General features: G+C 36.5%; 1 protein-coding gene across 9 annotated transcripts in view; it reads left to right on the top strand.

Moving 5' to 3' along the window:
- Positions 1 to 27,358, top strand: part of LOC106871160 (uncharacterized) — a 65,643-nt gene that overhangs the window by 10,119 nt on the left and 28,166 nt on the right. Inside the window, exons 2-3 of one of the 9 annotated variants that reach the window (XM_089365178.1) lie at positions 16,691 to 16,775; positions 21,243 to 21,469. The exons of 3 other annotated variants lie outside the window; for them this stretch is intronic. In XM_089365178.1, coding sequence (XP_089221304.1) covers positions 16,691 to 16,736 — 46 coding nt within the window. In that variant the 3' untranslated portion in view covers positions 16,737 to 16,775; positions 21,243 to 21,469. Of the gene's footprint in view, positions 1 to 565; positions 2,267 to 14,451; positions 15,629 to 16,690; positions 16,776 to 17,741; positions 18,761 to 21,242; positions 21,470 to 27,358 lie in introns of those variants that run through there. 5 more of the 9 variants (XM_014917478.3, XM_014917479.3, XM_089365179.1 and 2 more) reach the window with 5 other exon arrangements.

The raw sequence follows: 27,358 nt of genomic DNA, 5'->3' as shown, positions 1-27,358 counted from the left end.
ATTGTGATTTGTTTGAGAAATTGATTGAATATATTTTTAACTTACGTTTTTAATTCTAAAAATATTCGTAATGTGTTGCTTATTGCATGCTTAAATGTTTGTTTTTAAGCATATTTTGTTTACACTTTATTTTCATATATAACATATAAACGTGTACATCTTTTAGAACATTGTCATATTATAAAATTTTGCTGGCGAATTTTAAAATTAACATAAACATATTTACATGAATGAAAATTACCGGAGAACTTTCATCTAATCCTCCAAATCTTTCTGTTAAAGCTGTATTGAAACCATTTGTGGGGTGAAATTTGTAATGTGTTTATCGCATGTAACGTGTTGTTCATCGCATTTGTATTAAATGCTTATTGAATGCTTAAAACTACTTCTTTACTCGTTTCTTTTTGTCATTTATTTGGTTGTGAGGTGTGCTAAAAATAACAGGTAAATAACGTTTTTTGGATAAATCTTTTAAGTTCGTGCTATCGCATTAAATGCATATTGAATGCTTCAATCAACAAAACACGTGTTGTTTACAAATTTTGACGAAACGTGCTATTTTCAGGATATTGACGACAAAATGTGCAGTCACGCACAAAACGACAGCTTCCAAATCCTGTTTCCTGACTGGATGAAAATGATCTAACTTTAAACCTCCATAACTTTTTAAAACCAATTTTCTGGAAAAAGTGGAATAAATAACTCCAGCAATTCAGCTTGGAAAAGTATATTATTGTGCCAAATTTTAAAATTTTCGATTAACTTTTATTTTTGAAATGCTGGCAGCTAAACCAACTAGATCCAACATTTTTTCCTGATTCTTTACATTCTGAGTTAAAATTCCGCCGAAGTCGACTTCGCCTTTCATCCTTTTGGGGCCGAAAAAGTATGTACTAGTTGGAGTCCATGTAATCGACTTAGCCCGTCTCCTGAAATTGCTGGATATACCAAAATTTGAAATCATCATTATTATCGGCAAGCTGGCAGAATCGTTACCGAAAATGCTTGACGGTATTTCTTCCGTCTTAACGTTCCAAGTTCAAATTCCGCCAAGGTCGACTTTCATCCTTTCGGGGTTGATAAAACACGTACCAGTTGAGCAATGTCAATGTAATCGACTAGCCCTCTCTACCCCAATATTTTAGTTCTTGTGCCTTTAGTAGAAAGGATTATTATTATTAACTTCATCTTCAAAGTCAGAAGGGAAATCAGTGCCCATGACTTGTTACAGGGCCTCGGAGACTGGTGGAAGGTAATCTCAAACCGTAACCCTGATTGGAATATTCATAACACTTACAAATCAGAATGGAACTCAGAACGTGAAGGGTGGAAAAAATACTGCAAGGCATCCGGTCCATCCCTTCAATTGGTATTTTTTTCCCCCGACCACGAATGGTTGACCACAAGATTAGTTCCGACTCACCGCGAAGCATTCTCTCCAATGCTCTGTTAACGACTCTGCTATTTTTCTGTTGTAATATGTGCGTATAAAATGTAATTAATTGAAAAGAGTGTGCCGAGGTTGGTTGTCAGAAAATTGCATGTGTCAAAGGAAAGCTGCCCAATGACAATGTGTGTGAAAGCAAAAATGTTTGTATATGAAAACATGTCTGTATGTTTGAACATATGCGTATTTGTGAGTGAAATGTGTGTATGTGAAAGGAAAATTGTTAGAGTTTGTATAGGAAAATGTGCATAGTATATATGTATGCTTGAATATTTATGTGATTATGAGAGAATGTGTGAATGCTTTTGATAAAACAAGAGTTGAACAAATAATACATTTTTCTCTTTGGTAGGGCAGTACTATGCGTTTCTGTGTACAATTTTCATTTTATATTGATATGTGATAAGAAATAGGAAACTGTATCGTTGGCGAGTTTCCTAGAGCTATTTTATTATCAATCAACAACCGGCACATCCGGAAAGAGAGAAAGAAAGAAACGGAACGGCTACTATATTTTGGTAATATTTCATATTTACAGACACGTCAGATCGACGAAACTAAAGATTTACCAGGAATTGGGGAACAAAATGGAAAAAAAAAAAAATTTTTTCACTGAAAGAAACAATCCTTTGTTATTCCTGATCCGGTGGACATTGAAATTAGACACTGAGGGAAAATGGCTGTAACTTTTTTATTTTTTAATTTTGGCGATTTTCGTTTTCGATAATGTGTTCTATATGTCACGGTCATGCGATTCCCCCTAAAAAAAAATTTGGACCCTCCCTTTCCCCCACTTGATATGCTAGAAATAACAGCTAAACGCGGACAATCCAAATCTTGCATTGGTCCAGATGGACTATATGTAATCTGAACCCCCCCCCCCTTATTTATTTATTTATTTTTTTACGGAATCCCAGGCTATGGAGATTCCGATTCTGAAAAAAAATTGTTTGAAAAATTTCAATTCCCCCCCTCACCAAGCAGGCTATTTACATGCTAGAAATAACAGCCAAATCTGGTTAGGGTTAGGGTCACGGTTAGGGTCAGGGTCAGGGTTAGGGTTAGGGTCAGGGTCAGGGTTAGGGTCAGGGTCAGGGTTAGAGTTAGGTTCAGGGTTAGGGTTAGGTTTACCCGAACCCTAACCCTAACCCCGTTTGCCAAAGCGCATTTTTTCCTTCATATTTATTTACATATAGTCCATCTGGACCAATGCAAGATTTGGATTGTTCGCGTTTAGCTGTTATTTCTAGCATATCAAGTTTCGTGGTGGGGACTCCACATATGATCCTTTTTCTGTTTCAATATAAATGTAAGCCGTTCATTTTCACATCTAAGTTGCGAGAAGGCTATTCGTACGACCTGAACATGTAGAACACAATGTCAAAAATGAAAATCGTCAAAAAAAAACACCCCCCCCCCCCCCGTGTGTGGGGGAGGGGAGGGGTGGTCCAAAATTTTTTTTTAGGGGGAATCGCATGACCGTGACATATAGAACACATTATCGAAAACGAAAATCGTCAAAATTAAAAAATAAAAAAGTTACAGCCATTTTCCCCTCAGTGTCTAATTCCAATGTCCACCCCTGATCCTTTTCTTTCGCCATGAAGTAGCGAGTAGAAAGTCCGCCAAAAAATCCAGAGAACACAGAAGCCAATTGTTACTTTTTAAATTTTTCCCAACCACTTAAAGAATCGTGAGTTCGATAAAAGTTTATATCCGTAGAGATTGACTTTAATTTAAATATTAATAACATTCAGCAAGTGCATATCTTTAACAGGGAAGACTTTGCTGCTATTTCTAGTAGATTTTCATTGTGCGTTCTCTTCCCATAGAAACAGACAAGTACGTCAACGAAGGCTTCCAGTTGGCTAAAATTACATAATTTTGAAAGCTTGTAATTTTATTATTATTAATTTCTAGAAAAAAAAAAAACAATATGATTTTCGTCATCGGCATGCAAAACTACACTAGTTTTTAAAAAACCCTTTATTGTCTTACTTAGTTTTGTAAACTAGGTGACTAGTCATGTGTATTAATGATGCTGCACCCATGAAAGAAATTTGGGGTAGCGGTGGTTAATCGATTTATCGATTTCAATACGCAATTTGTAATCTTTTTCATCATATTTATTACTGGTAGGGACACCGTATTTCGTTATGCAACCCTAATATATTAACAAATATATATTAGTTTCAAATTTTGGAACAAGGTCAGCAAGTTTGGGGGAGGAGCTAATCGATTAGATTGACCTCAGTGCTCAACTGGTACTTATTTAATCGACCTCGAACAGAGGAAAGGTAAAGTCGACCGCGGCGAATTTGAACACAGCGTAAAGACGGTCGAAATCCCGCTAACCATTTTGCCCGGCGTGCTAACGATACTGCCAGCTCGCCGCCTTCCACCAAGTATATATTAAAGGCTTATAAGACAATATTGATAATGTGCCCCACTTGTAGTTAGCAGTGCTATAAATTCACTTTTTAAAGTTATCTTTACAGATATTCTGTAGAAACTACAGCCAGCATTGATTTGTTGCGACGTTTCGTATACGAATAAGTTTGTGTAAACAATGCGATCGAAGATAGAAAAATAGGTAACGGGTGTATATGCATATTTCAGGAGTTATTGCTCCTTCTTCAACACATCCAACCCGTCCATTAACACATTGATTAAATAGACACCAAATATAGCGGTGTAACATAATTAGAAAGGCAAAGTTTATCTCTGCAAGGTTTGAACCCAGAGTCACAAAAAAAATTTTGGAAGATATTCTATCTGATGCTCTAACGACTCTGCCAACTTGCTGCCTGCTTTATTTTTATTTATTCTATTTTGTATACGGCTTTCAGTCATTGAAGTACGGCCATGCTGGGACATAGTCTCCAATGATTTTAAGCAGTGATATAGAGATGCCTCCCGCTGATGAGGTCCATTAGACTGAGATCGTGGATTCTTGCCTGCTATGATTTAGGTTTGTGCTTTTATGCACCATGTGCCAGTACGAGGGATCCCTCAAGGCAAATAATACAGTATTTGATGAAAACAAAACCCCCACACCACCCAAAACTTACTTCAGCTTGGGTCTTTATTTCATCGAACTCCATTTATCCATTTATAGAACCATTTTGACACAACGCTGATTCGCACGTATGTATTCATGCACGCGCACACACACACACACACAAAAATATATATACTGTGAATTCTCAGCTTGGAACTTTCCTGCATACACACCTTCCTCTGATGACGAAATACCTAGTGTATGGGAGTGTTGACCCATTATCTGGGATATCCCAGAAACAGCTGTAAGACATTAATTAATTCTACTTCTCCGACTGATTCACTTTACTCTAATCAAATATTCTAAATGACTTGAGATGCTCGTCCTGCATTGTTTTTGTTTTCCTTTTCCTTTAACACAGACACATACATACCACTGAGCATAATTTAGATAAGTATATATATATATATATGTGTGTGTGTGTGTGTGTGTGTGTGCACGTACAAATCTGAAGCTTGTTGCAAATTCAGAAAGTATATTTCCAGCACATGTAGCCTTCCCTTACCCATTCACAATGGCCAAAACAGGTCATTTGTTGATGTTCTTAATTCTTGGTCCAATTCTTTTATCGTGGAAACTTAAATTACGATCAAAAACTTCTAACCTCTAACCAGCTGATTCATCTTTTTGTACACCCATTATCGACAATTAAATTGTCATCCCCACCCCGCTTGCGTGTGTTCAAGATAAAATTAACTGGAGTTTGGTACGTACAGCAGACATGTTAACTAGTTTGACAAAAGGATAGAAAAAGAGAGATTTTTTTAAAAATGTGTAGGCGGTGCCCCAGCATGGCCGCAGTCAAATGACTGCAACAAGTAAAAGAGTAAAAAATTATGAGACAGACCAAAATCTTTATTCATATCGCAAATATGCATAGATATTCATGTTTATTTAATGTTATATGTTTCCTCTCTTAAGAAAACAGAAGTACTTTTATAATTTTGTTTCAAACAACAAATTTTTGAGATTAGCTACGTTACACGAAGTTCCACCATTTTAAATCCCTCTCTCTCTCAAATCCGTCACGCTCTCTTTCCTCCACACAGTCGCCCTTCTTTGTATTTGTGTAGTGGAAACTGCCCGAGACGTTATAGAGCCGACGTAAACTTTTTTTTAAAAACAGTGTTTCTGTAAGAAATGTAAAGAGCCTGTTGTTTACATGAAGAGTCGTTTAAATCGACCATGATATCTGACGTGACTCTATTTCATTTCTATCTTTTATATTTTTTACTTGTCTGTCATTTTGGTTAACCATATGGGGTTTTCTTTAATTTCAAAATTTTATTTCCCCACGTCTATTACTCTTTTTTTTTTATTACCCTTATCATGATGTATGAGATTCGCAAGATAGTTATTTGAAAACCCTATCATTCATTCTATCGATCCTGAAGGGGTGAAAATTCTCGTTATAATACTTCTGTTCCCACTATCGTGATATAATCTGGTCGTGATTTATTTTCAAAAGTAAATAATAGACACTCAGAATGTTAAAAACCAGTCAGAGTGAAGTCCTACTATTACATAGAATTAGCAGAGTGACATTAGCACACTTCGCCGAAAAACTATCGTAATAACAATGATGTCGATCGATTAAGCTGAATAATAGCTCCCCCTTGCGGATGGTACTGTAAGCTCGCAAAGAGCCGCTGCCGTTCAAGTTGAATGTTTAAGTGTACAATGTATTTTATACGCTTTAAAAAAAACAAAAAACTTTGTTGGGATTTAGATTTAGAATATGATATTGTGTTATTAGTAAAAAGAAGGCATGACCGATGATGTGCCAAGTCAATGCCTTCTTTAGTAAAATTTCAATAAAAATATTAACATTAAGGTTGCTGAATATAACGCGGTATATTGGATGGGTAGTATAAGAAAATAGATACGGATAATAAACCAATGCACAAAATTAACTTTTGGTTGATTAAAATTTTTTTTTGTTGTTATATGTGCTTCGTGTTTCCGAAGGGTACCTGTTGTGGCATTTTGTAATACGCTTATTCAATGAAAAGGGGTTGCGCGGGTGGAGGGGAGAACAAAAACGAAAAACAAATGTGACAACTACTGAATTAATTCAATACAATACTTTAGCCATTTAGAAAGATGGCTGGTGTGTTTATTTGAGAGAAATCATTATTTTCTCTCCCCCACATCAGTCGCATAGGTTAGCCTATACCTGTTTGTCTCACGCTTTCCAAGTAACTTTTCAGAAAATACTACAGCTAAACATTACTATTTCTTTTCAAAATCTTACCTTCTTTATTAGCTAACGTTACAGAAATTTGATATTTTTTTTTTATGTTGAATTTTCTATTTTTCTATGAAATTCGAATGACTTCTTCACCTAATCGACACCATATACATACATACAAACACACACACACACACATATATATATATATATCCTCCTTCGACTCTACGTTTAATTGATCGATTAACTTCCTTTTCTGTCTGCACATACGCACAACAACAACACGTGTGTATGTATTTATATGTGTGTAACTATATGTATACATATGTGTATTTACGTGTGTATTTATATATGCATATAAGTGTGTGCATGTATGTGTATGTACATGTGTGCGTATATACATACCCTGCAGAAACATGAAAACAGTTGCACCTGTTTGTAAGAAATTTTCTCCATACAAATTTATAAAGAAAAATTTTGAATTCAATTTAACTTCTTTTCTCCACAAACAGTATCTATTTTCTTTCCATCAGAAATAAATAAAAATAATAATAATAATGTTGATGATGATTATCAAAAGGCAAGCATTGTCGCCACACGAGCCAACTAAGAAGCCTCTGTGTGGCCCCTCGACCTGTGAGAAATAATAGTGACCAAATTTCTCAGTAATCCGCACCCTGCTGTCTTAGAAAAGGATACAGTTCCATATCTATTCCTACATTAAGGTTCGCATCGACCAGAAAGTATAGTAAAAAGAGGTGGAAATTATCTCAGGCGCAAAACAAAAAAGTATTTTTTTCGGATTCTAAGATTACAATAATGTAAAGGAAAAAATTGGGAGACGGATTCTCCACCACCGACCTCGAATTTCTTTCATTTTTAACATTCTTTCGAGTTTATCATTATTATTTTTTTCTTTCCTTGATCTATGTTTTAAGAAACTGAGATTGTGATTCTTCAAAAACATGCATCACATAAATCCGGAAACATTTCGAAAATTTTTTTTAAAAAGAGGGAATTGAAAAAGAATGAAAGTGGGGAGAGGGAATGAGTCTCATCTTTTTTTTCTTTTGGAAGCATGGCTGTGTAGGTAAGGAGCTTCCTTCCCAATCACACAGTTTCGGGTTCAGCATGACACCTTGGTTGTCTTCTACAATAGTCCCGAGCCAGCTAAAGCCTTAATGACTTGGTTTGGTAAACGGAAACCGAAAGAAGCTTGTGTATGTATGTATACCTGTTTAACCTAATACATTTATAGCCTTGTCCATGCATACTGCTTACACCTTCCCTTTCCTTAGAAGTAATTGTCCCTTATGCTATCACCACTAGATAAGAGACAAAAAAAAATCAGAGACAGTTAGAACTTTTGTCTAGAATCAATTACTAGCCTGATAGACTCGGCTATGTCAAGATGGATTAATGTATTCTTCCTCACACTTGAATTTCTATGTATTCTTTCTCCCACTTGGATTTGAAATGTTACCACAATTATAATATGTCTATTCTACTGTAATTTTCTGCATTTTCGTGCAACTGAAGATTGCTCTTCATATTGCATTTAATGTAATGCTCGCATTACTTAAATAAATGGGGTAGCATGAAACGTGCGTACTGCAATCATCTTTGAAATCCGTGTTGCTTATTTTGAATTTTTGATCACCTATCCTTTTGGAATGGTTTTTGTATAATACCATACCATACGATATTCTGGTGCCTACGCATAAGTACCATATTCAATCTTGAATCTAAATCTAAACCTTCTATATATATATATATATATATATATATATATATATATATATATATATATATATATAAAACATTGTGCGCTCTAGGACTAACTTATATTTTGCATTTGCGGCTGCTGAAGGTCGGCAATGGTCTTCCTCGGTCACGAGTGGCCGGCCATCATATATATATATATATATATATATATATATGGGGAGAATTCACAAGAAAAAAACAAAACAAAAGACGAAGACAGGTGGTGGAGACAACAAGCAGATGTATTAGTATAACGCTCGGGAAGTGAAAAAGTCTTTAATGTTTCGAGCCTACTCGTTTCCACAGAAAGAAACAGGGAGAGAAAATAAAGTATGTGTAGTAGCTAGCGATCTATCATGGCGAATATATATATATATATATATATATGTGTGTGTGTGTGTACACAGGAACGCACATATACCTCCACATAACACAACCCAACACACACACATCAATGCACATATAACTCCCACACACGTGCGCACACACGTACACAAACGCATATACACAGAGGAATGCACACAACCCCATGCAGACGCACATATATACTTCAAACTGCCAGTCAAACACCGTTCTACTGTCCATTTCTCTACACGTGAAAAGATACACAACTACACAAAAAGACTGCCACTCCTGTTACCAGGCTACTAAATTTTTCCTACAACATTAAGCAACACAAAGTTCACATACCCATATAAACTGCCAAAACCACACATACGCGCGCGCGCACGCACACAAACTTGCACGCACGCACCTACCTCCTTCTCTTACACTCTCCTGTCTTAGAAAGAACTTTTTCTTCACCCATTCCCTTCCGGTCATTTCAAAATGTACCCACATGTGAATCTTTGGCAATTTTCTTCCTCCGTCTTCCTTTCTATTGGACTTTCCTGTGTTTCTGAAAAAGAGCGTTGCTCGAAACGTTAAATCATCTTTCTTTCCTTCCCTGAGCGTCTGCTAATACTTTACATGTACCACGTCCTCGCGTTGTTGTTTTTTTTTGTGTTTGTTCTTCTTTTGTGGATTTACTATATATATATATATATATATATATATATATATATATATATATATATATATATATATATATATATATATAAACAAATAGTAAATGAGTATATGCATATATACGTACAGGTATGTGCATACCGACATCCACCTGTATGTATAGGTGCATATCTGGGTACAGGACATTGCAAACAAAACGTAGACAAGAAAACATACAAGCCACACAGAGAACATTCTCCTTCATCAGCTACCCCCGTTTTAACACCGGCTGTTCTCCACCCACTGCTTGACAACCGGTGTTGGTTTATTTACGTACCCTTAACTTAGCGATTGGCGAAAGGGAACAATAAAATAAGTACTAAACTTTAAAAAAAATAGGGGGAGGAGGCACCAGCGTAGCTAGAGTGTGTGTTGCCCGGAGCGACCCTTCCATTTGCCGCCCCCGGACCCCACAAAAAACATTGCCTACAGCAATAGCCTACAACAGGATGAAAAGTACCGCCAGGGCGCCCCTGGCTATGCTAATGACTGAGGCGGGGTTTATTTTTCCGACTAAAACCCTTCAAGTTGGTGCCCCAGCATGAGCTGCACTCGAGTGACTGAAACAAAAACATGCACATCCGAAGAAATTACGGTTTTTGATGCACTAAATTGTATACGATTCTTTTCTTTAAGAACAGCATAAAAAGGTTCGTAGAAGAATCCAGGACATATTTACTAAGTCAACTACTCAGACATGTTTAGCAACAACTAGATGAATAATCTCGAGTGTCTTCGTTTTTTTTTTTTTTTTAACATTACTGGCATTAAAATTTATAGAATATTCACATAATGACCGCACCAACTTCCCTGTTCGATCAATTGGCTGTATGCAGTTGAAATTTAGGATAAACCTCTCTTTGAATAAACGCCTTCTGGCAAAAAATCCTAAAATCTTTGAAAAAAAAACAAAAAAAAAACAAACTTTAATGGTCTATCTATTTAGCTTTTATTTTTTACTTGTTTTAGTCACTGGACTATGGCCATGCTAAGATACCGCCTTGAAAGGGTTTAGTTGAACAAATCGATCCCAGAACTGATTTCTAAGTTTGGTACTTATTCTAACGAATTCTTTTACCGAACTGATATGTTATAGGAATTTAAACTAACGATGTCTGTCAAGCGCTAGCAGGGGGACCCCAAAGAAAAATGCACACATACACCATACCCGTCGGTAAATTGGATGGCACTGCTCGCTCACTATTCAATGGTACATCCTCAGATTTATTCCACTTTAGCATTATTACAAATTAGTGCCCACCCAGAATATTCTGAAGTATCTCTAAGCACCAAAGTCTGGCGACGGCTGATACATACGTACATACATACATGTTTTCCCATGGGGATTTTTGTATGTTACCTTCATGCCATACGTGTTAAGATTAAGATTGACCAAGCTTTTGCAATAACAACAATAAAAGAATTAATTCTTTTTTTTTTATTATTGGCATGCATGTATGTATGTATATGTACGTCCAGGGTGCGATAGGTAAATTGTCATTTTATATTTTTAATTTCGCGCATGCGCATATTTGTTTTGATTTTGTTGACTACACAGTATTGTAGGATCATTTGGGCATCCTCTGTAAGAAAAACAGCACCATGACGCAATTCACTCTGCCAGAAATTTGAAAACGACATGCTGTGTTGCTTGGCATTTGCGCCGGAAGCTCCAATACGAACATTTCAGAGTGTTTGGATGTTAATCTGTGGACATGTACCGAGAGTGACAAAAATCAAACATCCAGTCAAAATCATGGTGTTTGGAGTGATCACTAGTGATGATGACGTTATGCCGCCATTCATCTTCCCACACGGTCTCAGACTCAACACAGAAGCCTACATCAAGTGCCTGGAGGAGGTAGTGCTCCCTTGGATCAAGAGGGTGGCTGCTGGAAGACCCTATATCTGGCAACAGGACTCTACACCATTCCACACAAGCAGGAGAACCCAGTCATGGCTGTCAGACAATTTCCGCGACCACATCACCCCTAACATCTGGTCACCTAACTCTCCGGACTGCAACCTCCTTGATAATTATGTGTGGGGCACAGTTGAGCAAGAGACCAACAAAACTCCTTGTAACACCAAAGATGAACTGAAGGCAAAGATTATGGCAGCATTCACCATAAGTATGTGTGCATGGATGGATGGAAAGTGGTGTAGTCAATCAAATCGACCTTAGTATTTAACTGGTACCTTGAACCAACGAGGGAGTCTCTATGGTCGTCCGACCTGCTAAAAAGTAACAGCCTATTCTCCCTCAAATCACCTTATATAATCTCAGAAACGGAAAAGCACAGATAATCTACAATAGAAAAAGACGCCTGTTTGATTAGCATAAAGCAGACCTGGGGGTAAACAACGACTAGGGACCAAGGAAACTTACATAGTTGTTCGACCTGCTAGAAATAGCAACTAAATATCACTTAAATCATTAACGTCACAGCTTTATTATCTTGGCTGCTGTTTTAAATACTCAGAAGATTATGACTAAAAACTACGTAGTCGTTCGGCCTACTAGAAATAGAAGCCTAATGTCTTTCCTTCCAACAGCAATCATACAAGGACCTATTGGATAACACTTCTGAAATTTTAACTGAAATAGTAAAAAAAAAGGTCAAAAACCACAAATGGGATGGTCATGACGAGTGGCTTTTAGCCCCAAGCCAATAAGACGACAATATTATTTTAAACTGTTTCTTTTTTAAGTGGAATAAATTTTTGTTTCTTTCACCTTTCTGTACCTGCATCAACTGATCTTGACAGCCCCCCCCCCCCGAAAAATGAATCCATACATACATATACATACATGCATTCATACACAAGCATAGATTGAGGGAAAGTAGAACATTTTTATAGAACTGATGAGAAATCTACAGCTCTTATATTCTGACTATGGATTTACATTTGTTTCTACAACCAATAAGTGCACTGAACTTTGTAGCAACATTGGTTTGAAAAATTAAAACGCTTAGGTTAAAAAAAAAAAGAGTAGACATAATGCCATTGATTAGAGGAGTGAACATTTGATAACATTTCAAGGATTCTTTGCTTGAGGTTCTTTGAAGATTACATCAAAGTGGTGGTCTGCGAGCCATCAGCTGCGGTACGCGGCGAGTTTCCAGAAAAGAAAGGAACATTATATAATGCTTATATAATATTGTATTATTTGTTTACAAAATAAATATGAGATAACAAAAAATTGTCAGCTTTTATTATATTCATTATATATATTGTTTCTAGTATAAATTAATATTACTAAGAGATATTACTGGTTCCAGGCACATTGGAGGGGGGGGGGGGCGGGGAACTGCCGGTACGCCACATAAGATAGTTTGAGAAGCTCTAGTGTAAATGACAATCACATAATGAAACATACACTTGTGTTCTATTATGACATCCACACTCTGAAAGGCAAGTTTATTCCTCTGCTACACATACATTCCATACATCAACCCCGAAAGGGCTGTCTTGACTGAAACAAAAGAGATATGCTACTTCGATAGCAATCGGCTTGCATTTCGTAAAGGAAGAAATCCCAAAGAAATATACGTATGTACATGCATGCATTCCCGCGTGCACACACATCTACGTACTTACACAGCTGTAAAATTTAGTCTGTACTTTTAAAATTTAAATTGAAAATTTCCAGAAGAAAATTACTGACGGCATTTCTTTCGGCTCTATACACGTTCCCAAGTTCTAATTTTAACGAAGTCAACTTTGCCTTTCGTGGTTATGGATGTCGATAGAATAAAGAATCAGTCACGTGTTAGAGATCGATGGTATCGAATAACTTAGCTCACAGCCTTCAAAAATTATTGGTCTTGTGCCTGAATCGAAGTCATTTTGTTGTTGGATTGACAGAATCGATAGAGCATCAGGAAAATGTTTTGGGTATATGTTCCAGAAGTTTACATTCTGACTTCAAATCATGCCAACGTTAATTTTACTTTTCATCCCTTCGAGATCGAAAACAAATTGTATGTGTATTTATTTTTTATGGACTTTCGTTTCTGGAACTTATTAGTGCGAGATTGAATATTAAAAAAATTAAAAAATGTGTATCAAAGTGAAACCACTGAGTAAATGCTTAAATGTAGGTTTTTAAATTTGTTTACATTTCAACATTTTGAATAGGAAACAAAAATATTCAAATTTACTGACGAGAATTTTATGAATGAATTTGTAATGTCATTTTGCTATATACTTTTACGGCGATCTTACGGTACGAGTCCTAAAGATCGGCCTTTTCCGTAAAAAGTGTCTTCAGCGATCTTTACCAAAGATCGGCCTTTTCCGTAAAAAGTGTTGGAGAGAAACAGGGAAACAACGTTACAAAAGCGAAAGACATACAGAGAGCGCGATTTATTTTGAAGGGTTTAGGGTTAGGGGTAGGGTTTGGGTTAGGGAATTTTGTCCCTAACCGTAACCCTAACCCTAACACCGTAGTGAAGATCGTGTGGGTGTTACGGAAGTTCTTAAAGCGAAATATTACTATCAAGTAAAAACCGCAACCAAATTATCGAGGTCAGTGGTATCTATTAAACTACCTCAACTCAAAAGCATGGGCTTGTGCCTAAATTAGAAACGATTATTATTATTACTATTACTGATTAATTAATTAATTAAAAACACAGGCTTAAAGCAACTTTAAATCGATATTTTGTTTTGCAATTTCACTTAAAACTTAACCAAACATTTCACTTTTATTTTCTGTATAACGAACGCTTTAAACGTATTTAATGTCAAATGTACAATTGATAACTTTTATACCTTTTTTTTATCGATTGCCTGGTCTGAAGTTTCAAATTAATAAACTGAAATGGTTTTGAAGGCATCTATGTAAATTCAAGGATCATGCACTTTCTTAAATCACTCTGTCATCTCTTTCACACACACAGCTTCTGTCCGTCTCTCATACTGTAATTTTTATAGTTATACAGAGGTGTCTCCTGTGATGCTCAAAACTTTGTCAGAACGCTGGGTTCCGTAAGGTGAAGATTCCAGTGTTAGATATAAGTGCAAGGAAAGCCCGTAGAAGCTATTAAAAGAGAGATATAAAGAAAACTCCACTTGGAATATTCGATAAAAATCAGGATGTCAGCTAAGACGAAAATATTAAAGTGAATAAGGAAAAAAGAAATTTAAGAGAAAAATTAAAATTTCTATTTGAATCGAAGCAAAATGAAAATATATTTTGAATCAATACAAAGAGTAAAAAAAATTGCATGTACATTTATTACTTTTTTTTTATTGACTTTTGACATCAATGCAAATTTCCATTCTGTATCTGCCAGGTTATGAAAATAAATCTTAGTTTTTGTCAGATTAAATATTAAACAAGAAAGAAAATCTGGAAGAGGAGGAAAAAATGTGCATTTATATATCGTTATCCACTGCATTGCTGTGTGGTTAAGAAATTCGCTTTGCAACCCTATTGTTACATGTTCAGTTCCATTGCGTGGCACGTTAGGCAAGAGTCTTCTACAATAATCTCGGACTAACCAGTTTCTTGAATAAATTTACTATTCATTTTAAAATGAGCGAAGGTGATCTCACTCTTTTGAATCTTTCCCTGATTTGAGAGAATATTACAAATTTTCATTTCCATGGAATCTAAAATACTGAAACTCTGAGGATATCACACATTTGTCAACAAGTGAATTCGCCCTTAAGAATGGGGGTGGGGCGTTAACAAGTCTGCCGTGAGGCAGTACAATAACGAGATTCGAACACGCGAACACAATAACGTCAAACTTCAACGATAAATCCAACGAAAAAAATAAGTCGTACGAACCAAAATGGAACAGTCCAACTCATCAACTTCGCAGTAAAAAAAAAAAACAATCGTCTGTTCAACTCAAGATCTTCACTTGGATCCCAATCCCTTGTGCTGTCCCCTCTGGGTTCAACTTCTATGGTTAATAAAAAATCAATTCAAGAAGTGGCTACTTCTTAAGCCTGGTGCTTATTCTATCAGTCCGCTAACCGGCAGTTTACGAGGGTGTAAACAAACCAATATTGGCTGTCAAGTAGTGAGAGGGAGGGACAAATACAAAGGTGTCGCACACGCACACATACGATGGGTTTCTTTCAGTTTCTGTCTACCAAATCTGCCCACAAGACTTTGGTCGGCCTGAGGCTATAGTAGAAGGCACTTGTCGAAGGTGCCACGGAAAGGGACGGAACCCGGAGCCATGTGATTAGGAAGCAAACTTCTTACCACACAGCTGCGAACTTTAAAATTTTTTTAAATTCAGGAATAACTTTCTTTTATTATTATTTTAAGTTAAAAGAAAAAGTAATGCCCACGACCCGTTTCAGGGCCTGCGAGACTGGTGGAAAGGAGGGAGCGAGGGAATAATGTATTCCCAGATCAGAGACTTGGCTCAAATGTTTGCACGAACTGTTCTAAAAGCATTCTCCATCACCGAAGCAGGTCATAAACTGGATTTGAACTCAGACCGCAAAGAACCAGAACAAATACCGCAAGGCATCTAGAACGACATTTTTACACTCTCGCCAATCCACCGCCTTGGATCGGTACTTCTTAAATTTCAATGGATCTCGAAAGGTTAAAAAAACCAAGTTAGCTTCGGCGGGGCTTGAACTCGCAACGCTTAAAGTCCAAACACACCAAGCGCTCTGTCCGATGCTCTAACGACTCTGCTAATTCGCTACCTTAACTGGATTTTGACGGAGTGGACAAAAATAGAATGTATATGCAGTCACATAGTTTTTTTTTTTTTTTCCCTTCATTTATTTAAGTTTGTTTTGCAGAATAATATGAAAAACATTAGCAAATTCGAAATCTATATTTTAAATAACTGACGTTGCTTGTTTATAACTCTGAAAGCAATTTCGCTCGCCATCTGTATCAATTTCGCATCCCTTCTCCACCAAGACTTGGTGACAAATTTTATATTCCATCCTATTTTACGATCGTAAGCTGCTGAAGTAATTACTTATGGAAATGTTATCATCAGACACCCGTACCGTTCTTTCAAGCATTAAGTTTTAAAAGCGGGGTATGCGAGAGAAATGTACATACATAACGTGCGTGTGTATTTGTGTGAGCAATCTATCTGTGCGTACTGCATATTCACGAACATTAAAATATTCACATTTCAAAATAAAATAATCAGATTATCATTTTATCTTTTACTTGTTTCAGTCATTGGACTGCGGCTGTGTTGGAGCACCGCTCTGAAGGGTTGTAGTCGAAAAGATCGGCAACATTTATTTTATTTTAAAGCCTGGTAAGTTATTCTATAGATCATTTCAGCAGTACCGCTTGTCAAGCGGTTGTTGTTGTTGGCACTCCGTCGCTTACGACGTCGAGGGTTCCAGTTGATCCGATCAACGGAACAGCCTGCTCGTGAAATTAACGTGCAAGTGGCTGAGCACTCCACAGACACGTGTACCCTTAACGTAGTTCTCGGGGATATTCAGCGTGACACAGTGTGACAAGGCTGACCCTTTCAATTACAGGCACAACAGAAACAGGAAGTAAGAGTGAGAGAAAGTTGTGGTGAAAGAGTACAGCAGGGTTCGCCACCATCCCCTGCCAGAGCCTCGTGGAGCTTTAGGTGTTTTCGCTCAATAGACACTCACAACGCCTGGTCTGGGAATCGAAACCGCGAGTCCGCTGTCCTAACCACTGGGCCGTTGCACCTCCACTCTCAAGCGGTATTAGGGGACAAACATGCACACGAGCTTTTTTCAGTTTCCGTTTACCAAATCTACTCCCAAGGTTATGGTCGGCTCGGAGCTATAGTAGAAGATACTTGCCCATGGTGCCGCGCAGTGTGACAACCCGGAACCAAATTTTTCCATAATATATTTGTATCCTTTCCACTACGTAGAAATAACTGTGTGTTGAATAAGGTGGAATGTTATGAAGCTCAGACCTTCACCTTTAATCTAAATATTTATTTCTAGACTACGGTTCGAAACATTTTCAGCAATCCGTCGGTATGGTAGATGACATCATTCACTCACCCACCTTTCTTGGCGATCCTTCCTTTTCTTTTTGCGTATGCGTTATGTGCCTGTACATCATGCAAAGAAATTTCGACAGCTAAAACTTCCCATATATGACCATTCTGTTTCGTTTTAAGGCATGTTTTTTTTTTAATTAAAATTTACATGCTTATTAGTTCTTGTGCCCCCCCCCCCAAAAAAAAAACCTAATTGTTTTGAAACATTTTCTGTTTCCGAATTAGGAAATGCTCTCAGTCAGCTTCTACTTTGCAGTACAAAGAACAAACCGGATAGATTTGAACAGAGTACCCAGGACAAAGCAAGCCATATCAGCGATTAGCCAGCCCGTCGCACAGACAGACATTTAGCGTAGTCTCAATGCTGTTTATATGAAATAATAAATCACTTCACACATTCTGCCGGAAGTTGTACTAAACGGTCCGTTTTCTCTAACAATATCGGTAAAATGCTGTCGAAGAACTACACACATCTGCTCGAAATTGGAACTCTTAACACCTTCATACTTTGAAATGAAATCCTAACGGTACTTCATGGATCGAAGATTAAAATATTCTTATTCATATAAAATTTTGTTGAACATCGAAATTTGTCCGCTAAGCTATGCGCTTGCGCGCGCACGCACACGTGTCGGAACTAGTGCACAAAAGGGTTAAAATGTGTATGCACTTAGTAGAAAAGGACGAAATTTGCTTATAGATAAATTTCTGCGCATACTCTCGGAGGGAATATTTGGAGTATTTTCCTCTTTTAATCCTTAACCCACCACACACAAAAAAAGAAAAAGAAAAAAACAGGCGCTGGACTGAATTGATTCATATTCTTTGTATCGATCCTGGAAGAATCGGTCAAAATACAAACAATCCTTTCTTATTTTGGCACAAAACAAGCAATTTTATTGACTCCGAAAAGATTAAAGGCAGAATCGACTTTCTACTGATTTTATTCTATCAGCCTCGTAACCGAACTGTCAAGTTGCGTAGACATAAACAAACCAACACCGGCTACCAAGTAGTAGGTATGACAAGCATACAGATTATATATATATACATATATATATGCACACACACACATATATATATATAGAGAGAGAGAGAACGATAGATACACGCGTGCAACATGCATCCCCAGTTCCGTCAACTGATTTCACTCACACGGCTATAGCTGGCCCGAGGCATTTGCCTTTGGTGCCGCGCAACGTGTCTGAATCCAAAACCACGTGATTCAAAAGAGAGCTTCTTAACCATACAACCAGCCCCCCCTCCTTTTAAAGACTGACACAAGGCCATAAGATATTTAGGAGAGTATAATGTTCTATAGAGCCCGCAAGGATAAAAAATTGTGAAGTTGGTGTTAACGGTATTCTAGTCAAGAAAACAGATCAGTGGTTCTCAAACACTTTTTATCAATGGACCCCTTTGGTTCCTATTTTACTTGGATGTACATCCATAGGCATTCAATGTATGTATATATATATATATATATAAAGAGAGAGAGAGAGAGAGAGAACATCCTACTATATTTTTATAATCAAATATTAGCAATTGTATTTTAAAGAATTAAAACATTTAGTGTATGAAGAAGTATAAGCAATTTATTGCAGACAAATTTTAACAAGAGAATCTTATACTGGCATAGATAGAACTGTTACTAAATACCGCAACTTAATGTCCAACTTGAACTAACCAATGATTCTTGCCATTAACGTAATCTACACTACACGTACAAGCTTGAAAATAATAGCTTTTCTAAAGTTCTTGTTGCTTTTAAAGGAGTTCAAGGGGTAGAATTAAGTTTAAAAGAATAAAAAGCAGAAACGATCTAAAACAAATCTGCATAATTTCCGATTTTAGTACAGGAAATCGACACCAGTACTTGAGGTTTTTAACTAGTACTTATTCTAACGGGTCACTTTTGCTGAAGCGCTATGTCACAGGCATATAAACAAACCAGCATCGGTTGTTAGGCGGTAGTGGTAGGAACACACACACACATGACGGGTTTCCACACAAATTTTGATCTATGGAATTCACTTACATTTGGTCGTCCCGGAGTTATGGAGGAAAATACTGGGATCTTTACCCTTTGAACGGCAGATCGAGAAATTAATTTTTTGCAACTAAACACTTTCAAACTTCGGACACTGGTAGAATGTGCCTCGCAGTGGAACTGAAATGGGAACTACGTGATTGCAAAGCGAACTTACAGAACACAACCATGCTTCTACAATATATGTATATGTATGTACGTGTATACACACACACACACACACACACACATATATAGTGTATGTGTATGTATGTACATACATGTGTAGGTATATCTATCTATCTATCTATCTATCTATCTATCTATCTATCTATATATATATATATATATATATATATATATATATATATATATATATATATTATACTCCTAAGATAGAAAAAATAAAGATGAGAAATGTGCTAAAGTATGAAAAAAATTATATGTATATATTATGGATCAATCAATTGGAAGGTTATCATGAAAGAAGAAATTCTGAAAAGAGTAAAGTTAAATATAAAAAGAAAAAGATGCATATATTTAAAGCTTAGAAGGAGAAAAGAACTTCAAAGCATTTATTTAAATAGAATCAATATTAATTTCTTTAACCGAGAACAAAGTAAACAATACTTATTCTCTCTCTCTCTCTATCTCTCACACACATCACTGTATTATTTCTTCACTGTTAACTGCCGTTAGTTTTGCCAGTCTCCAGTATTGAGATTCGCACTAACACCTATGTAATAACATATATATATATATATATATATATATATATATATATATATATATATATATATATATATGTATATATATATATATATATATATATATATATATATATATATATATATATCGTGGCACTCCGTCTGTTACGACGACGCGGGTTCTAGTTTATCTGATGAACGGAACAGCCTGGTTGTGAAATTAACGTGCAAGTGGCTGAGCACTCCACAGACGTGTACTCTTAACGTAGTTCTCGGGGAGATTCAGTGTGACAGTGTGATAAGGCTGACCCTTTGAATTACAGGCACAACAGAAACAGGAAGTAAGAGTGAGAGAAAGTTGTGGTGGAAGAGTACAGCAGGGTTCGCCACCATCCCCTGCCAGAGCCTGGTGGAGCTTTAGGTGTTTTCGCTCAATAAACACTCACAACGCCCGGTCTGGGAATCGAAACCGCGAGTCCGCTGTCCTAACCACTGGGGCATTGCGCCTCCACACACACACAAACTTTTTTGTATGTCAAAGTGAGAGGATCGGTGAGGTGAAGTAGCAGAATAGGTAGAGCATCAGATTAAATGTGTTCCTTTAGATTCAGGCTCAAAACGTGCCCAGGAAATCTTTGCCCTTCATCCTTGAAGGATGTATAAAATTAATATCCATTCCACTTTAATTTGTTTCTATATCAGTCCCTCTCTCCCTCACACATTCAATGATTAAATTAACCACGTCTGTCAGTCTTACAAACTAATTTTCGCTCACCGACTCCTTGTCACGTCCTCACGCGCTTCGTAATTTCTGCAGCTGCTTCATGTTTTTCTCTCTTTCACTTCCCCTCTTTCACATGCACATTCACACTAGTTATTTCAACAGATAAAATTCCAACCAAATAAAGTCAAGGTAGTACTTTAAACACAAATTAACCATTTTGAATATCTGAGATTAGACACAAACTGTCACTTTCTCTCCTCCACTAGCATGAACGTTACATTAACCGAAGGAAGTCCTCCAGGTACTTACTAAACTCACTAGAAATCGACGCCAACTCTTCCTACAAGTAACCCACCATTACCTTCTAAAAATAAATACATTGGATACTGTTGTCCTCGATATGCAAAATGGACAGGAGAGCCACGAATGAAAGACCGGTTCACATGGGTTTAAACAAAAACTAAAGTGAAAATAATTACTGCTGAAAGAATTAATTAGGAGGAAAAAGATGTCTTGAAGAAAAATCGATTATAAAAGCACATTCCTCCAATTCATATTCAGCTGGTTTTTGTTTTCTTTTTTTCTATAAATATTTTAGTATCGTTTTTAAAGTTTTTTAATCTGCAGAATTTACAGAGCAACTCAAGGGCTGACAGTTTTATCAATATTTGAAAATTTGTTTAGCACACCGGGCGAAATGCTTAGTGGTATTTCGTCTGTCTTTACGTTCCGAGTTCAAATTCCGCCAAGGTCGACTTTGCCTTTCATTCCTTCGGGGTCGGTAAATTAAGTACCAGTTGCGTACTGACGTCGATCTAATCGACTGCCCCCTCCCCCAAAATTTCGGGCCTTGTGCGTAGAGTAGAAAAGAATATTTGAAAATTAGTGAGTTTTAGCCTTAAATTGCTGCACTCTTCCAGATTCAGTTTATCTATGACTTATATCAGCCATTAAACTGCGGCTATGCTGGAGCACCGCTTTGATAATAATTCAGTATTTTTAATGTTCAAAATCATAGACCCCCACCCCCACCCAGGGACCAATATAAGCTAATTCCCAAATATAATATATATTTATTGCATAAAAATATTCCAATTCTAACTACTAGAATAGAATCTTTATCATCATCATCATCATCATCACTATTTAACGTCTACCTTTCCATGCTTGTATGGGTCAGATGGAATTTGCTGAGGTAGATTCTTTATGAGTGGATGCCTTTACTGATGCCAACCTTTACCCTGTTTCCAAGCAAGGTAATATTATTCCATGCCCAGACATTTTTCATGGAAGACTGGAAATGAACAACCTCACTTATATAACAGTGATGCTCATTTATAGCCAACACGTGATAAGACAAGGATACACATACACACATATATATATGTCTGGCTTCTTCACAGTTTCCATCTACCAAATCTCACTATTGGTTTATCCAGGACTATTGTAGAAGACACTTGCCCAAGGTACGGCACAGTGAGATGGAACTCAAAACCAGGTGGTTGCACAGTAGGATCTTTGAACACAGCCATGCTTGTACTTGGAAGTTTATGATGTAAAACTGTGTGTATGAGAGAGAGGAAGTATGAGAATCAGAAATGCTAATAAAGAACTTAAAAATTGAATTATGTAATTTCTGTGCCATGCCTTAATAGTTTGTAGTCACTCAGCAACTTAACAAACAAAATAAAATAATTATTGCAAAGTTAAGATACAACCAATACAGAAATTTTAATAGAATTATAAATACAAAAGAGGTTGGGAGGAAGAGACAGAAAGAGCAGTAGAGAAGGATAGTGACAAGAAGAAAAAAACAGATAGAGACCTAGAGAGGAGTTAGAGAGGAAGAGGGCATTCAAAATGTAAATGTTTCAAGATGTTAGTGAAGGCAGAATTCCAGATGGAATAAATTAATTTTAGAAAATACTGAATATGAATTAATCAGAGAAGCAACTAATTAAAATTTAATTCAAATTGATACTACTCCTGCAATCTACAACAACAACAACAACACACACATATACGCAAGACCCCCATATGCACGCATAATTAGTCTCACCTCCATTTACCAGCACACAAAGTTACACAATATTTGTGAGCATGGAATAACATCACACACAAACACACACACATAGGTGTGTGTGTGTGTAATAGTATATAGTATATAAGTAGGTTAGATAGTAGAATGACATATTTAGAATAAACAAATAGAGTTGGGGTGGGGATGGGGGTCTCTATAAATGGTAGGAAAGTGGCAGTGTTGTAAAGCAACACAAATGGCATAGTGGAACATCAGGAAAACACATAAGGAGATCACCTCAAAATGACAGGATAGTCATGGCTGGAATGCATTCAAAATTCACCTGGATTTAAACGACATCACGACATCAACACCACCACCCTCCTAATTTCAGGTTTACCTTTTGGCACTGTAAAATACATAAACACAAACGATATAACTATCACACACACACACACACACACACACACATAACACACAGATTGCACAAGACACTACAACAAACGCATCAATGCAACATACACCATATACCTTCATGCAATATGCACTACAACATACACACACACACTATCCTACACGACATGCAATCGTACATAATATACATACAGAGCACACTTTCTTAATTTAAACACAAAACACATTGACTATGTTATGAATATGAGACTCTTCTATATTTGTATTTAGTATGCAGAAGGTTTGCGTGAGTCATTCTCACCCCACTCCTTGGATATTAATGATATTCATAATTAGTGTCACTACATTCCTTTCATTATTACACACACACACACACACACACATATAATACCAAAAAATTTTCCAGCTTCCTGTTATGTTTTATATATATACACACACACACATACACGTACCTACCTAGATATATATGTATATATACAAACATGCATACATACACACACATACCTATCTACATATATATGTATATACAAACGTGCATACACACATACACATCATTATCATTAACATCATCCTCATTTTAATGTCTATTTTTTCCATGCATGCATGAGTCAGATAAAATTTAATGGGGCTGATTCTCTATGGCCATGCGTCTTTACTGTTACTAACCCTGACCTGTTTCCAAGCAAAGTAATCCCAATGGCTCAACATGCTTTCGCAGTGTGTTGGAAATGAATGACACTGCTTGCATAACAGTGACACTTATTTACAATTATCACACGATGTCAAGACAAGGAGATACAAACATACGTGCACTCACACATATATGTTTGTTTGTATGTTATATATATGTGGAGGCGCAATGCCCCAGTGGTTAGGGCAGCAGACTCGCGGTCATAGGATCACGGTTTCGATTCCCAAAACGGGCGTTGTGGGTGTTTATTGAGTGAAAACACCTAAAAGCTCCACGAGGCTCCGGCAGGGGATGGTGGCAAACCCTGCTGTACTCTTTCACCACAACTTTCTCTCACTCTTACTTCCCGTTTCTGTTGTGCCTGTAATTCAAAGGGTCAGCCTTGTCACACACTGTGTCATGCTGAATATCCCCGAGAACTACGTTAAAGGTACACGTGTCTGTGGAGTGCTCAGCCACTTGCACGTTAATTTCACGAGCAGGCTGTTCCGTTGATCGGATCAACTAGAACCCTCGACATCGTAAGCGACGGAGTGCCAGCAAGAACTCAATAGACATATGCTTTTGAACAAAGTATCAGGTGAGAATAGAGCAGTAATAAGAAATTAAAATGAAAAGGGAATAAGAAATTATGCTGTGAACTGCATTAGCTTAAAGCTGTTTCTGCTATAAGGTACAATGCACTCATAGTCAAGTGCTTGCGTGTATCATGCTACAGCTTCATTGGAGCTTCAAAGATTATTTGGGAAAGCATTAATATATATATATATATATATATATATATATATATATATATATATATATATATATATATATATACACACACACCAAAACATTACCATGGAAAAAATCAGAAACATATATACAGGAAATGAAGTAATGAGTTTAGGGGCAGAACCCCCTCCTAGAAACAGTAAATTTATCTTAAGTCTTATATATATTACATATATACATGTATATATATATATATATATATATATATATATATATATATATATATATATATATATATATATATTTATGTATGTATGTATAACTGATATATGAAGAAACCCCCTATGTAAAGAAATAAAAAAGAATATGTAAAAATACATCTGGGAATGGAAATAGCTAGAAAGTGAGAGAATCCAAGACAGGGGTCATAAAAATTTCTCTACATAAAGAACCTAGACAAATTGACAATTATAGATTAACAAGTTAAAGAGGGAATGGACAAGGAGACATGTTACAGATAACAGCATGTGTGTGTGTATAGATACAGAAAGTGAGTTGATATTACAGATATATGTTTATACTCACAGACACACACATGCAAGTATAGTTTTATATGTGCACAGAAAGGCAATAAGGTACACAAGCACTCAACTATGAAAAGCAGTAGGGTACACAAGCACTCAATTGTGAGTGTATTGCACCTTATAGAAGAAATAGCAGTAAGCTAATGAAGTTCACTAATTAATTTCATATTCCCTTGTCATTTTAATTTCTTATACATATATATATATATAAGCACACATACACACGCAAAAATATACATATATATGTGTTTGTATGTGCTTACAAATGTTTATATATGTGTGTTGTGTGTAAGCGTGTATGTCTGCATATATATATATATATATTGGGTCATCCCATAGATAATGCAGTTTTTTTTTAATTGCATGAACTAAGTCAGAGGGGGATGGGATAAACTACCTGCATCAACTTGCTATAAAACCAGGTAGTAATTTGACCTTGTACTTATTCTTAGTGCAAGTTCTGAAGAGTGCAGTTCGATTTTAACAGTTATTTTTTCAAAGCTATAATGGAAGTGACAAAGGAGCATATTTGGCATATTTTGCTTTATGAGTTCAATAAAGGCAATAACGCAACAGAAAGTGCAGGGAATATTAATGCAGTATATGGAGATCAGACAGTAAACATAAGTCAGGTGGTTCCAGAAATTCCAAGCTGGAAACTACAGCCTAGAAGATGAGCTTTGTCCTAGAAGATTTGTAGAGCTCGACAAGGATGTCTTGCAAACCCTGATGGAACAAAATACCATCATAACTGTTGAGGAACTAGTAGAGAAGCTTGGATTTGGTCATTCACCCATTCATTTATGCCTGAGTGCCATCCAAAAATGTCAGCAAATTGGGTCAATTGGTTCCTCACAAACTTTCCAAGTTTAATCGCATGCAGAGTGAATGTGTGCTCTTCTTTGCTGTCATATCACAGGAATGAATATTTTTTTGACCAAATAGCGACTGGTAATGAGAAATGGGTTCTCTATAAAAATGTCAAGTGCCAAAGACAGTGAGTAGGGAAAGGAAGAACACCAGCACCTCAGGCTAAAGAAGGTCTTCACCCACGTAAAGTGTTATTATCTGTTTGGTGGGATATGAAAGGTTTAATCCACTTTGAATTTTTAAATCCAAACCAAATGATAATAAAGGAGATCTACTGAGAGCAGCTTGAGTGGCTTAAGTCAGTGGTAGAAGAAAAACGACCATCTTTGGTTTCAAGACAAAAGGTGTTTTTTTATCAGGATAATGCATGGCCACATACAGTGAGGATGACATTTCAAGGGCTGGAGCAGTTTAGATGGGAAACGATGCCCCACCCACCATATTTGCCAGATATTGCCCCATCTGATTATCATTTATTCTGCAGTCTTCAAAGTCATTTGGATGGAAAAAAAATGAATTTTGTAGATGAAGTCAGAACAGTAGTGGAGGACTATTTTTCGTCACAGAAAAGTGAACTTTGGAAGAGGGGCCTTACAAGTCTACCAGATAGATGGAAGAGCATTGCAGAAAATGAAGGAGAATATATTTTAGGTTAAAAAAGAACTTTGTTTATCTTAATTTTGAAAAATAAAGGAAGTATTAAAAAACCACATTATTTATGGGATGACATAATATATATACATAGATATATTATATACACAAACACACACATCTGTATATATGTGTGCGTGCATGTGTGTGTATTCATACACACAAATATATTGTTGTTTGTTCATTCATTTGTTTAACATCTGTTTTCCATGCTAGCTCAGCTTAGACTGAAGTAAATTTTAAGGAAGGATTTTTACAGCCAACTGCACTTCCTGTCGCCAACCCTTACCTGGTTTTCAAATAAGAGTTTGCTTTTTTTCTTTTTCATCCCAGTGGAATTTTGAAAGCACAGAGGTATCATATGATTTCATCAACAGGAAATGTCAGCAAACTAGAGCAGTTGCAACCCAACCTTAAATGATGGAACTCAGTTTGTTG

Source organism: Octopus bimaculoides, chromosome Z (assembly GCF_046866305.1).
Source record: "Octopus bimaculoides isolate indiv1 chromosome Z, ASM4686630v1, whole genome shotgun sequence".
In the NCBI taxonomy this organism is placed as follows: Eukaryota; Metazoa; Mollusca; class Cephalopoda; order Octopoda; family Octopodidae; genus Octopus; species Octopus bimaculoides.
The sequence above is the reverse complement of the archived record's forward strand: the minus strand, read 5'-3'. Positions and strand labels throughout refer to the sequence as shown.